At 32.5% G+C, this 15,683-nt stretch overlaps 1 protein-coding gene across 8 annotated transcripts in view; it reads right to left on the reverse strand.

Annotated features, from left to right (window-relative positions):
• Nucleotides 1-15,683, reverse strand: part of GRIA4 (glutamate ionotropic receptor AMPA type subunit 4) — a 548,948-nt gene that overhangs the window by 11,669 nt on the left and 521,596 nt on the right. For 2 of the 8 annotated variants that reach the window (XM_082409907.1, XM_082409909.1), the window contains exon 15: nucleotides 3,766-3,880. The exons of 4 other annotated variants lie outside the window; for them this stretch is intronic. In XM_082409907.1, the coding sequence (XP_082266033.1) occupies nucleotides 3,766-3,880 (115 nt within the window). Of the gene's footprint in view, nucleotides 1-2,466; nucleotides 2,707-3,765; nucleotides 3,881-15,683 lie in introns of those variants that run through there. 2 more of the 8 variants (XR_014250098.1, XM_082409910.1) reach the window with 2 other exon arrangements.

Below are 15,683 nucleotides of genomic sequence, written 5' to 3' on the forward strand. Positions count from 1 at the left end.
TCACTCCAGTAGTCTGGTTTTAGAGGATAAGATTAGATTGGAATTTTGAATAATAGATATTTATTAACAACCAAGCTTAATGGTCAACTGGTGGAATGTCAGGCACTGAGCAAGAAATTCATTACTAGGAGAGTCCTTCTCCAAGGGTTAGCATCCCTTACTGGTCTTTGTTTACAACATTTTTTCCTGCTTATGAATGCATATTTTCCATAATAATAACTTTATTATTGCATTGGTTTCCATGGCTGGGGAGAAGGCCATTTGCAAGTATAACATATTTTAAAGTCAGGAATGGGCTGTATTCTTCAAAATGCCAAATTAAAAACTGGGTATTGTGAGATTTACTATAATTCCTAAAGAACTCATTATTTGATAACCACATTTACAGAATGACTTAAATATGAATATCCACATCCATGAGTATGCCTATTTTTATATATATACGAGGAGAATAAAGTATAAAACAAACAGAAAAGATCAATAATTTTGTAGATATTATTAGCATTATGGGTCATTGATGATTACAAGTATTGCCAAAATTTCCAACTAGAACCTGGATTAAACAACTCACATAAAAATTGGCATAAAATTCTGTATATCGTTTGTGCTCAGACTAAATCATATCAGATTAATCAAAGGGGATATGAGTTTTAGACTTTGCAATGAAACTTTTAAATTGGTTCATTGCCAATTAGTAAATTTCTGTTATTCACAAGAATGAGTATGAATTTCTTATGACCATAAAAAAGGCCACAGCACAATAACATTCAAAGGAGTAATTTTTCAAACAAATCATCCCCTCCCAAATCATGCCTTTCCACTTTATTTCATTTAACATACCAGACCTTTTTCCTTATTTCTTCTGTGGAGCCTCTGGCCTAGGGCTGCCTTGGTCATGCTCTGGGAATGGCTATCAGTTGAGTGGGGATGCTAATTATTTTGTGAACTGGAAGCTGCCACTGTGACTCTAAATAATTCAGTTGTTGATTACATTAAATCAATCAATCAACAGTGGGTATTTCTTCTTTTACCCATAGATACTGGTGCATAGCCCAGGTAAAGCAGAACTTTAATAATGTGCTGCTGTATGCAAGGCTGGAGATCTCTTTCCTTGTTATAATCCTGTAAATGACAGGTGGGTCAATTAGCACCTCACTGGAACATATTCATGTGTGGTACAGCTTTCCATGCTTTCCCCCCTTCCCCAGATGAATCACTGTTAGGAAAGTTAATTTTTTCCTACTAAGGTTCTGTATGTCAAAATCAGATCACACCAGATTATAGTATACTTGTGCTGAGATCACTGAGTGTGCATTTCACACAATGTGCCTTGTAGATAAACTGGCAGTATTTAATTTTCTCTTCTGCTTTGGCTTTATACTTAGCAAAGGATTAGGAGCCAGCTTCTTCCTCCAATTCAGCACTTTTCCTCCTTTCACCTCTTTCGATAAAGATCAGGCCAAATGGAAGGGGTAAGGTAAGTTTAAAAAGAAAATCAGTCACCCAAAGGAGCTACAGAATAAAAATTTAAAAGCAGCAACTGTCTCCTGGTAATTTACTTTGATTCTAAGTTAGGTCAGGCCATTTAAAATATCACCTTTTAAAATAAATGCAGAGTAGCGTATTATTATTATTACCTATTCTATTGGTGATAAATATTATATCAATATACAACCTACTAGAAATATTTTTCTAGTGTGAAAACAAAATTCCTGAGGGAAAATAGAACATACTGTAATTATATATGTAATTAACATACATTTTATGTTAATTTTTATAACATTTTAGAAAATGACTCAAAATATGAAATAACATTTTAGAATATCATCTTATAGTTCATGTTTGGTGAAAGTAACAGGTGAAAGTACAGGAATAAGCATTTTGATTTTTGAAAACTACAAAGTTAGCCTCATATTTATTTCTTTGGACAACAAATATTTATTTGGTGTCCATTATGTGCCAATGTTGGATGCAAACAGATTAAAATTCAATTGAGTTGTCCAATCCCTTATTTAAATAAATTAAAATGACTTTTGTTACATAGATTTTTCCATTATGTGTACATTTCTGCTTCTGCTTGCTTATTTTTCTTTGGAAAGAATCTAAGAGTCTTTAATATACACTAAAACAGGAATTCATTATTAATTTTTTGTGGAAAATTTTATCTGTTAAGCAATGTCATACTTTGTTTATATTTGTGATAAAAATTAAAATTTGCAAACAAAGTTTTTCTAATTGAATAGAATATCTTCAGTTTTGTTTTCTCTGGTGTTATTAGAGTACATTTTCTTACGTTTCTAATTTGCATAGAGGAGTAGATTATTAGTGTAAATGAGTAATTTTCTATTTATGTGTGTATATATGTATGTATTTATGTATTCATATTTTTATGGAAATGATCAGAACATTCTAGGCAAGTTGGGGCTCCAAAATATAAAAGAGTTAATACTTCTGAAGAAAACATACGGTTGCTGTCTTGAATGGAGGTGTCTTAAAGGGGAACCATCTCAGAAGAATCCCTGACGACTCTCTCTAGCTTTTCTCTGCTTTTTATCTCCAGGGACTCAGATTCTCCCTCAGGATAGGAGATGGATGATCAGAATTGGGTCCACACAATTCTGTGTCTCCTCCTTTTTCATGCCTCCTTCTGTGGCCAGAATATTCATTTTGCAAAGTTTATTTTTTCTCCTCCTGCAACAAGGTTGTCTATAAGATGGAAATATACAAGTGAGCTGAATTTGAAAGGCTTTTCAGATCAGGATCGAGGGGGAAGTTACCAACATTGGAAGAGGGTGAGGTTCGCAGCCTCCTTGACAGATATACCCTTTAAACAAAGCATAATTCTCTGGGTTTGGTGGCCAGGCAAGTGAGAGAATTTGTAGCCCAACCAACAACCTGAAGATGAGCAGGACTACTTGTTTTGGGCAATTCTCTAGAATTTAAAAGAAAGAGTGTATATTTAAAATTTTTCAATGTTCTTACATACCAGTTGAAGATATGTAAGGAAAGAAAATTCAGTCAGAATATTCCCATCTTTGGATTGTTTTCTTTACGTCTATCCACAGTGAAGAAGAGTTCTGGAACACTAGTTAATAACTTCTGCTGATTGTATGCCTTTTTTTTTCTTTAGACACTGCTTAGAAATAAAAGTAAGACATTATTTTATGGAGCTGGAAATATGACAGGGATGTAGTAAAGATAAAGCTGAGTTGGTCTTATTTTTGTAGCCCGATATTTCTTTAGTTTGATCCATTACAGAAGACAAAAAATGTCTAGTTCACATGATTACCTTTGATTTGTTATACAACTTGCTATTTAATGGAAGCCTGAGAGTTTTAAGTGGAGAAATGTCTTTCTGGTAGGTACCTGATTTAGTGGAGTCAGATTATTGTTATTACTTAAAAACATTTCGTGGCAGCTCTGGTGAGGAAAACAAGACAGACATCTTCTCTGTTCTCTCTCCTCTTCGCTAATTGCTCTTTCAAAAGCCTGCTTTCCAAAACTGAGGTTCCTAGGACTATGTCTGATCCATACCTTCTTCAGAGCCAGAGATTTTCAGTGACTATTTTAGTTAGGTTTGTTAGTGTGTCCCCAAATTGATATTTTTGGCAAATATTTTTGCTTTGACAGTAATTGCATACTAAGTTTGCGAAGGGACTTGACTAGCAACTCCGGTGGTATTAGTAGGTCTAAATTATGTCTCCCAGCAGATGCACCTATTACTTTACATACTGTTTACCCGCTTTTGGTGACATTGAGGCTAACCTTGGAGTCACCTCCCCCGCTGCCACATTCTCCTTTGTCGTACCACCATTTGTTTTTCAATTTGTCCAAGAGGCCTTGTTCATTCAGTTTTAAAACTGCGAGGTTAACAGCATTTCTTGAAACGATAAAACATATTTTGTAAGAAACTGCACAGCTGTTAAGATGTTAGAAGGAATGAGGATTTAAGCTCTTTTATAAGCTTCTCCCAGACGCTAAATAAACCTCTCATTTTGTCATCCTGCAGCCCCTTCCACCAGGCAGTTGTAATTTTCTTCAAAGTGTATTAAACCTGTGGCATTTGGTGGTTCACTTTCACAGTTCATTTCTTGTCAAGTAACTGACATCAACATCAACCAATTACATGGATTTTTTTTTTTTTTTGCAAAACAGTAATAAACTTGAATTTACTAGTAATTGAGAAAGAATTGTGTCTTGAATTCCTTTGCCTCTAAGAATGTCAACGACCCATAAGAGACAAATGAAAATTCATTCCCAGAAGGAAAAACATAATTGCATAAACAAATCAGCAAATCAGCCACTAATTTTTGTGTACTGATTTCCTGACAACAAAGAGTATGGCTTAATTTTTATTCCTTTTATTATTTGTGTTGGTTCAGTTTCCTGGGCTGGAAGTCATAGAATAGTCAAAAGAAATGTAGTAGCAGCTCTCAGGGAGCTTATATTTGAATTTCATGTTGATTCTTAAAGTCACTAGATGCTATTTAGAAACCAGGATCATATATCCAATTTGACTGTTTAAATTATGTAATTAAACCACAGGAAGTCATGCTGCATTTGATATGGACTTTGCAAACAAACACTAGATTAGATTTCCTCCATGTTTATCTGTTTAGGGAAATAAGGGTAGCATATTCTAATTATTCTCTAAAAGGATTAAAACAATGTGTCATGGGTTTTGCCTCCCATAAAACAAAACAACCTCATGTTAATGAGTAGCATTTGAACATTGATTTGCAAGTGAAATATCATTTAGTTGATTAATAAAATGTCACGTTTAACCACAAATCAGCCTATTAATGTATTTATACTTTTAAAATGTTTTTGTAATATTTCAGGTAAATGATGTGCATTTTCCAGTGTTGTAATGGTCTGATCCACTTGGAGAGTAAACATTTCCCATGAGTAAACCACACACTTTGAGAGGATTAACACTTTTTAAAAGTTAGACTACCATTTATTAAATGCTAATTAAATAATTAGCTGTCCCCACATTTCCAAGTAAGTCCCATGTTAGTGGTGTAAAATAATTAATATAATTCCTGAAGTGAACAATACCAAGCTGTCAGTTTAATCACCAAAAGGACCAGACTGAAATCTAGGGATGAACGAATATTCAATGAAGCTAGAGCCATCTATTTTTTTTAAATGCTGTTGGGAGAAAAGAGTTGTTTTAATTTATTTTATGTCCATAAGAAGCTAAATAAATTTGTCTTTCAATGAACTGAAGCTAACAACTAAAGTTTTCTATTTTGGAGAAAACAAGTTTTATAATCCACTTTAGTCTTAAACATTTCTATTAGATTTTTTTCCAATAAAGTGGTATCCCAATTACTTTATATGTTGGTTTAGACCATTCCTTTGATAAAACTAAAATCATTTCATGAGAGGGTTATTTAACATGGTTACTAGCCATATCCAAAGACAGTTTCACAGCACAATAGAAAACAAAAAAGCAAAATTAAAAAATGGATAAGGAAAAAAAGCTTTATGTTGAGAAAATTGTTTGGAATAAAGCTTTCTAAAAAGTTATTCTAAGACATTGTCTTTCTAATAACATCTAATAGGCCATGTAAAAACAGTTCAGTTTCACACTGCTATCCTTATATATGTGTGTGTATGTATCTATATTTGGTTAATATAATATACTTGACCCGTAGATAAGTCACTGCCCAGTTCACAATCCACATTTTCCTGTGGTCCTTCAATAGAATTCACATAATACTATCACATGTAAAATTTACTTTTCTTAAATGAAGGCACTTTGTAATTAACATTTAGAGACAGTCTTTAGGATTTCAAGATTTCTTTGCCAATTAAAAGTGCCTGCTATTTTCTACAATTGTCTGACTAAAGATGTAATTTCTCTATGTAATCAGTTTAGGTCTAAAGGAGTCCTTAGATTGCTATTTAAAATGCAGCATAAACCACACCTGTAAGGACTGTTTGAACATGTGTTCTATTCTATAGAATGCATCACTTTTACATGTTATTAATAAGAATCATCAACTGACTTTTAAAATATGCATAAAGTTACTTTACTCAGTTTTCTAGACTAGTTTAAAAAGTATTTTTTATCCAGGCAAAAAGAAAAAGGAACCCTGAAGGAATAATTACAAGTAAGCCTAAGGAAGTCATAAGGAGTCAGGTAAATACGGGACATAGAAAGCAGATCCTTGCTGCAGAACATTTTACTATTACTTTGGAATCCCCTTCATACATTTCAGACATAGATTTTGAAATCTATGTCAGAAACTCATATTGATGATAAGGATATTCTTGTCCTGATTAAGCATCAGAGAAGCCATAATAGTGATCTGCCAAGCAGATAAAAGAAAGAAGAAAAATATTGTGGGCTATGTTTTACATTAATTATTCCTTTCATTCTATTAAATGCAGCTTTTACAGAATAAACTCAATTGAAATGGATTGCTTTCATTTAAAAATGGAAGGAGAGGAAGAAACAACAATTAAGTGATCATATTTTTTGCTGGAAGTGTAAACCACATTTGAGAGCCCAGGTATGTTGACAGTGACCTTTTATAGACTGCAATAGGACCCAGGTAACATACTTATTTGCCTTTTCATTTTATGACTTAGGGGAATCCTAGGTAAGAAAAACCCCTCTCCAAATGGCTTTTTTCATAGTGGTGAGGTGATGGGGAACTTAATTCAGGACTGGAACAAAAATGCTCATCCAGACAAATTCCAGGACCTCTGGAAAAATTCCAGGGGTTTTTACTCCTGAAATCATTCAACTGAGTTTGAGATTATGAAAATCCATCTTTTATTGCCCTAGCATCTGGGACCCATTTTTGTTAACTAAACAAAAGCTTTAGAATGGGAATTAACAGAACTAAACTTTTCCCATTTATTAATTTTGGGTAAATTAGTGCAAATTAAGATTTTCTTGTTGAAACTATGCTTAATTTAAGCTAAGATATTTATCTCTTACTCTCTATATTTCCATAAATAATTTATCATTAAATTCTATAGATTTAGATATGCTTTTATGTTTACTTTATGCCTCACTTATTGTATTTACTTCTAGAGCATAATTCTTATAGTATAATTTTTTCTGTTGGTGAGATATTAAAGTTTACATCTGATAAAATGTCTACCTATATAAACAGATAAATTTTTAAAAGATTGTTTAGTAAAGTATTCTTATGATTTCCTGGATTTGAGAATATTATTATAAAGGACTGATATACAAGCCTTAGACTTAGTCATTGTTTGCACACAAGATATTCAGGGTATATATAATTTGTAGAATAAATAGTTTGCAATATTATATTTAGTCTGGTTAAAACAAATTCAATTACATTTCACTTAGTAGGTTGAACACTTCATTATTGTCTCTGATATCAATAATATATGGACCTAATGGATTTTATTTGTCTAAACTACTGTGTAATTTTGCTAATGCTTTATTATCCTTATAAAAAAGGATCCATTAATTATATACACATGAGAAAGTCTCTTTAGTTTTTGGCCTGTACTCTTTTAACTTGAGTGATCTCTTCATACTAAACTCTCTATAAAATTTAAATATCAGGTGTTAAAATGTCCAGAATATTTACATGAATGATGCTAGAAAGTTTTTTGTAGTCCTGATAAATTTTAATATATTTTTTAAAAACTGAAAAATTATGTGAATCAACATGCAATTGTGTAAAACACATAGGAAAATCCTTTAAAACCTGCAAAGGACATTGGTAGATAATTTATGCAGGAAGAAGTACAAAATTATATAAAAATAATTCAACCTTACTTGGAATTAAACTAATGTGAATTAAAGAAATGCAAATTCATTTTTTTGCTATTCATATTGGCAAAGATAAAAGTAAGGATAATGTTCAATACAGTCAAGGATTTAATGTTGTCCTAATACACTGAAAATAGAATTTAAACCAGGAAAAAAATAATATGGTTTTGTACAACAAAAACTTAAAAAACAATTCTTACCCTTGAAAATTATTGACAATATTGAAAATTATTGATAATAATTCCCCTTTGAGGAATCAATCCTAAGAAATTAATCAGTGATGTTGACAGAGTAACATAATAAATGTTATAGTATATTTATATAGCAAAATGCTGAAAGCAATTTATATGCCCAACAGAAAGGGAGAAGTAAGTAGATTTTAGTGTACAGCAGTGGTTTTCAAGCTTGATCTGAGTGTCAGAACCACTTATTACAAATACAGATGCTCAGGGCTAAACTTGCTGTAGCAGAATCTTCTGAATTGGGGACAGTGTATCTACATTTTCGCAAAGCTCTCGAGGTGTTAGTATTGGTAGGCACCAATAATCCATATAACTGAATGTTTAACAATCATTACACGATTTTAATGACCAGGGAAATGCTTAATGTTGAGTGAAAAAAAAGAAACAAATTTGTATATTCATTGTGATCTTAATTTGAGAAAAAATATATAATGTTTATATGTATATATATATATTAAAATGTTAATGGAAAAATACTGGAAAGAAATACAACAAATAGCTATCTGTAGGTAGTGGGATTATGATTGATTTGGACTGCATATTGTTCTTTATGCTTCTCCACTCACCCCAAATTCTCTGCAATGAAAAGTGACACTTTAATAATCAGTAAAGAACAAACAAAAATACTCTCTTAATTATTTTATAATATAATGCCTAATAGAATTGTTTCATGCAAATCAAAATATATATTCTATTTTGGATCAAGAAAAATTGAGGAAGAATTAGTATTTAGAAGTTATTCTTAAGGATCTCAGAAACACATTCACTGTTCTGATAATGTGGTTTGCTTTGGTACACTTTGTTTTGTGTCTCTAGTCACAGGCTGAATGGAGAAAATGTGATGCATTTGGCTTCTACAAAGGTTCTACCTTATTTGAGGGGAACAGGTCAGGAAGAGAGGTATGAGTCTACCCATCAGATAGGATTGGCAGGAGGTTAATGGAACTCTCAGTGGCCTAGAGAGAAGCCTTGCTGTTTCACACGAACTTACATAGACAAGGAGAGTTTTTTCCCTTAGGCTGGATTAAATGAATGTGATTGTGAATAAACTTGAGTCCTGCTAAGTGGGTGATTAAAAAAATATGAATATAGCTCTGTTTTTAGAAAAAGAGATTCCATGGCTGGCAGCTTTGCTCTCTTCCAAACAAGCATTAGACACTCTAAGAAAAAAGTCTTTTTCAATGTTGTGCAGTAATTTTTTAAAAGGAAATTAAAACAAATCTTCCATCATATAACATATTCACTCTATCTTTCTTTTGAAATCAAATTAAAATTCCAGACTGGAAAACTCATTTGATTTAAATTTTGTTATGCAGCAGGTAAATATATGCAGAAGTTTTTCTAGGGCCACTCTAATAAGAAAATAGTAATTTCATGAAAAATAAATAATAACCAACTCTGTATAGATTATTCATTCTGATATTTAAATGATGGCCATATTGTCAGTATTGTAACAAGTTTTGCGTACATGGAAGTCCATCCCACATACAAGATGAGATAGGTAGACATGAGCAAATATCACATGGGATTTTACTTTTGTGGTTTAATGATGTCCCCCCCATCCCCTCCCCATCCCCACATAAAGGCAGCTAAAGGAAATTAGCAGGAAAACTGAGAATTTTCAACAAATTCCAGAACTTTGTATATAGTCGGTTAATAACTAGCTGAGAAAAAGAACTATTTTATCACTCAAGGAAATATAAGGAAAGGTATTTGCTTTCACAGTTCTACTGTTTATCGGCTATTTAGGCCTGGAAGACTAATTCTCAGCATTTATCAATGCTCCACTGTTTTCAGTTTAACTTGTAGCTATGCTATTACTTTTTTCCCCAAATTATTCCTTCCAGTAAACAAGCACAAGGCTCTTTTTGCTTCATTGGATTTGTGCACTTTTTTCCAAAGGCAGAATTTGGGCTGAGTTGCTCTCCATATATATATACATGCAAACATTTTTAGAAAAGTTTAAGTTTTCACTCCAGTTTGCTTATGCGATGACAGGTAAGATTTGCATAAAATGGCACTATTGATCAATAATTTAATATCAAAATTCAGAGGGAAATTTTTTTTTTTTAAGGGGAAAGACAATTCAGACCCAGCAGGAATTATAATGAGCATTTGAAAACTCTTTGATAATGAGGGATTTATTGTCTTTATTTTGGATTTTGGGTGACATATATGCAATTAAGTTAGTCTATAGAAATGTTTGTATTTCATACTTCAATTGAAACAAAAAGAACTGAACAAATTGAGTTAATACCAGGCTAGATTCCAAGAATTGTCTCTAAATTGTGTTCTTTGGAATTTGCATGACTCCTATTTGAGAACTAGGTCTGAAGAATGTGATGTTTAGAAGGATCACTATGATTTTTGTGAGGATATCTGCCAGTAAATTTAGTCAGCACACTAGCTAGAGATTGTGATAAATAAAAAAATTAATTGTATTTTTACTGTTGAGTTTTTTTAATGTAATATTTACAAATATTTCATGCAGTTTAGTTTCTTGACTTTTGTCAATTTTAGGTCACAGAGTAGAATTTTCTATCCTCCTTTGGTCATGGACTTCTTTTAGAAGTCAATGAAAGCATGGATACTTTCTCAGGAAAAATGCACAAATGTACAAAATCCAGATTGATATACAATTTCAGGTAATTGCTGGGGAACAAAATCTGCCACCCCAAAATATCTCTGGACTTCGTGACTCTTGGTTTAAAATTTGGTAGAGTACTACTTTTGGTTTGTTGATCCTTTTTCTCCCAGGGATGGTCACTGTTTTTCTTTGTCTCTGTCTTTTGTGTCATTTGTTATAAGGAGAAAACCATTGGTCTGATTAAGTTTTCTTTTTCTCTTCTATGCCTTGAGAGTTTGGTTTATATACTAATGAGAAAAATCTCCCTGGTTTCTGCCATCCAAAAGCCGCGCATACCAGTGTGCATTTGTCAGCCAGTTAAATAGGCTGTGATTCTGAGCAGTCTCTTTGTCCAGCTGTGCCAGCTGTCAGGGGGAGTTTTGTCATTAGGGGTCCAGTCCATAAGGGGCCTTTATCTTCTCAAACTTTCTTAGACTGTTTTTAGGAGTGAGCCTTTGGAAGATGGGAACTACATCATCCATTCCCTCACTTCGGGACGCCTCTTGTGTCCGTGGTACCGTGGTCTGGAAAGTTACCTCAGGGTCTTTCCGTAAATTGGCTCATTGATTTGAATCACTATTAAGATCCTACTCATCAATGGCCAGATGATGGATCCTTTGAATTGGAAAAACTTCTAAATTGGTCAATTTTTAGAAAGCTCTCATCATAAACAACTATTTTACTGGTACCTATGGAAAGACCAAATTAAAAGGTGGATACAATGATATATAACAGCTAACCTTAAGACTCTCTTAGTTTTAAAAATAAAAACAAAAAACCTGTTCAGGAAGCTTTATTAAATTATTTGTGGTCTCCGCTTCCCCTCAATGGGTCTTACAGATGCTAATAAAAACTTTAGATTAATTAATAAGAGAATTGAGGAGAAAGAGACTCTTCCCAACAAGATGGAAATTTTTAAAGGGTTGTTAAAAAATAAAATAAATAAAGCAAATATTGAAAGTGGTGGAATAAAGAGGAATCAGAAAGGGAAGAGTCATGGAACTCATCACAGCAAGATGGAAATCTTCAGATGGTTATTAAGAATTGGAATAAATAAAACGAACATTGAGGGGATCAAAACAAAGGTTTTTAATACAGCACTACCTAAGATTGTGTGAGCCAAATGAACCCCCTGTTGGTGCGCCCCGACATTAAAGGCCACCAAACAAATCTGCTCTAATTACCCCAGTTTGGATAAATTTAAAAAGCTGGAAGGAAAAAATTACACTGAGAAACCTGACCAGCAATTGCTTGGGGCAACAGTTAGGCCAATTAATCAAATCAAAGATTGACAAAAAGGCTTGGGTCCCTTGGCTCAACCCCTTACTGGGGTCCTCAAAACCTTTTATACAGGAATGAATAAAATGTCTGGGGAAAAAAAAGGAAAAGTTTCTGGGACTCCTTGTACGACTGAGACTTGTTGATAGGGTCCTAATGGAAACTAAGGTTAAAAGTATAAGTACTGATAGAACTAAGATGAAAGTTTGTAAGAAAATTAGTGTATTTGAATGGGCTTTATGTAAGATGGTTGCATCTCTTTTGCCTGATTGCATTGTGGGGATGGACATTTTGTCTTCCCTTGCCTGGTATTGTAAGACAGGGCAGGTAAATCCACCCTTTAGGCAGTGTTAATTGAATATGCTAAAGGAAGCCAATAGGGTTGCCTGAGCCCACATAATATGAGATGGAAATTAGGGGCTGATATTTAGGGGCTAAAAGAAGCACTAGTGGAAGATTTTGCCCCTAGAGTGAATTGGTATGGGGTGACCTTGTGCACTCAGAAAGGGGGAATTTATTGAATGCTTTGTGCAGACTTTTTGAAGGCACGCTGCCTTGAATCCTAAAGTTCTAGAATATAGAAATCTTTTGGTTTCCATTTTAGTTGGAAATCTTCTCTGTGATATAAAGAAGCAAATTAAAGAAAATGTAGTTGGATGAACAGATCAGCCTTTTGATATTATTTCGGCAGCAGCCCAGTTCTTAGGGGAAATGGAAAGCAACCATCTTTGTCTTGCAAATCTCTACAAAATCAGAAATGTAAATACAGCTCACAATGGCCTGAGACTGAGCCTGGTTGACTCAATCAGGTAGAACCTGAAACACCAAAGAAAAAAAAGAGATCTTTTAAAAAGTACAACCTGTTGGAAATGCTCCCTCACACAAAATCTAATTCACAGCCTCCTCAAAGATTTATCAAGGACAAATACAAGTCTTAAAAGTCTTTTCCACATAGTAAAAAGCCTTAGCAATCTGAGCAGATACAAACTTATTCCAATTGTTATTTATAAACCAGTGAGTTTTGTGTTGTACCTAATTCATGACTAAACTTTTACAATGAAAGCTATGACATCTCTGGTTGTATCTATGTCTATGTGTGTGCATTATAGATATGGTATTTTTGTATCTCTGAATAGTATTACCAAAATTAATTTGTAAAGAGCTCTTTTTAATTGACTTAAAAGTAAGCACTTATAAATTAAACATTTCTAAATGTAGTAGAAATGAATCCAAATATTTTTCAAGTGTAACTGATCTAGGATTAATCTTTAATAAATAAAAGCAAGTTTAAGTTTGTCGGTTTAATTAAACAGGCCTATCTTGAGAGTTATCAGCATTAAATGTAAATTAAACACATTCTACCAGGTTTACCACAAGTTAAATACATTCAGTTATCTCTGTTACAAAATTTGTCAGCAAAAAAAGATAAATTTTGTATGATAAAATTTTCATAAGTAATTAAATAAATTTAAATGAAACAAGAGTTTTTAGATGAACTCTTTAAGAATAATTATGTTTTATGGCATAGCTACTTAAAAGTAATTTCCTCAAATTTTATTGGTAACTTGAAGCTTTAGAGTTTTGCTAAGTTAAATGATGGGAATTCATTGACTGTCTAGATCATTTCTAGAGAAGATAAAATACTGAAATATTAATTGTTAAACAAATCTAAGTCTACTTTTGTCTTCTTATTACAGAAAAACTGAAGATGTTGGTTTTATTAGAAACATATCATGCATCATATTGAAAAAAAATTTATGCCATGAGGAAATGTATGTTTTTGGAAATTATAAAATGTATTTATAAGTTTTCCAATAAAAAAAAATACTGGTATAACAGTTTACAGTTGCTTACTTCTTAGTTTTCACTAGAAATTAAGGTTTCTAAGGGTTATAAATTCTAATTAATCTATATAATTAAAACTACTAAAACTAATAAGGAAAACATCTTCATATGTAAGGAGAAAAAAGGTATGAGTGGAAATGCTTTTTGTTAAGGGAAAAAAGTAATTTTTTCCGAAAGAGGGGTTAAAAAAAGAGGGAGAGAGTAAAAGAGAAATCACAGGACAAAATCTGAAGGTGAAAAAGGAAGTTATAGAAGATTTGTGGAAAAGAAACCCTGTGAAGTGTTTTGTGCTTGGTCAGGACTGATTACGATTAAAATAAATTTAATTGAGTGAATTAATTCTAATGTTAAAACTAAGCTGGTGCAAAATTAGAATTTGGTTTTCTCTCTCTTGTTAGGAAGACAAAGTTTTCTTGGAATATTCATCTACTTTGATAACAGATTGTAAAATTTCTTACCTTTCAAGTAACCTGTTGTAACTTTCTGTATTTACTTTTGAAATCTTTTATTGTCACTTTGATTAAGTGAATAAGTATTGCTTCACAGTAACCTATAATCCTATTTGACTAAGTGTTTTAAAACCTTTTGATATCTTTGACAAACTTTCCTAAATCAAAATTCTAAATAAAGTCCTTTTGACCTCCAGCTAACTTTGGGATGTTTCAGAGGGCCCCTGAAAAATCTCAAAGAGAGATATTAAACTAACAAACATGGTATGTCAAATTACATGGGAAGCATTGTCAAATGAGAAATGATAAACCTTCTTAGGTTATATTGTATGGGTAAATTTTATTAATATAAACGTTCTAGAAGTTATATGAAATTCCTAAAATTCAGATATGTCCTGGTATGTTATTTTTCTAGTTATCTTAAAATGTTGTATGTCACAGAAATAGCCAAATTTCCTCATCAATTGCATTGCAATCAGATCTTTAATTTGTATTTTGTCATTTATAGACAGTTATTGTTTTACTAAAATGCTTTTACAAAATGAAGATCTTCAAGATGATTCATAGAAAGGATTTTTGGACAAATATAAGTTTCTGATAACTTGCAGATCATACCACTAAACTAGTAAGAAATTATAGAATTCTAATGAAAAACCTAATGGCTTCATAAAACTGCTAATAAAAGATCAAGATCAATAAGAATAATTATATGGGACTGAATGAACTGATGAATATGATTTATAATTTTTATGACTTTTTGTCTGAAATATTACTGGCTTTTTAATCTTTACTTTCCAGATAAAAAGAAATATTTCCTCTTATATTAACGATAGCTTATAGCAATTTGGTAAATTATACCTTTGTAAATAGAATTGAAACAACTTTTTCTTCCTACCTGATCCCTCCAGAATTTGGAAACTCTTGGTGAGTATTCTTATTTTCATGGCAATATATTTATTTACACATGTTCACTAAGAATCTATTCTCCTTGTGTTAGAACACAATTGGAAACATTGGTTATATTACCAAGGCTTTGACTGGAATGTCATCTTTGAGAATATGCATAGAATCAGATATGACCAGACAGCTTTAAGGAACTAAGATTGACTTTATGAAGCCATAAAGCCCTTTGGAAAAACAGCCTGGTACCTTTCTTACAGGGTTCCCAGCAGCCTTACCAGGTGAGTAAGGAAGGTCATTTCCTGGCAGGCACAAGGACCTCAGGATATTTTTGGGACATCAAGAAGAGAAGAATTCACCCAAATCTATATATATTACAGGTAAATCTGATGTCAAGTCCTTGGCATGGTTTCATGGTATGAGAGGCATTTAAAAGTTCAATCTGGAGATTCCTTTGAAAAATTCCATTAAAGCAGATTTAAAAGAGATGATATGGTCAATTACTATTCTTGCTGGACTTAGGTAAATAATCAGGCCAAGTTTAATGACACTAAACTTATTTTGCGAACAAA

The sequence above is a fragment of the Balaenoptera physalus genome (genome assembly GCF_965194825.1).
Source record: "Balaenoptera physalus genome assembly, chromosome: 10".
Taxonomy (NCBI): domain Eukaryota; kingdom Metazoa; phylum Chordata; class Mammalia; order Artiodactyla; family Balaenopteridae; genus Balaenoptera; species Balaenoptera physalus.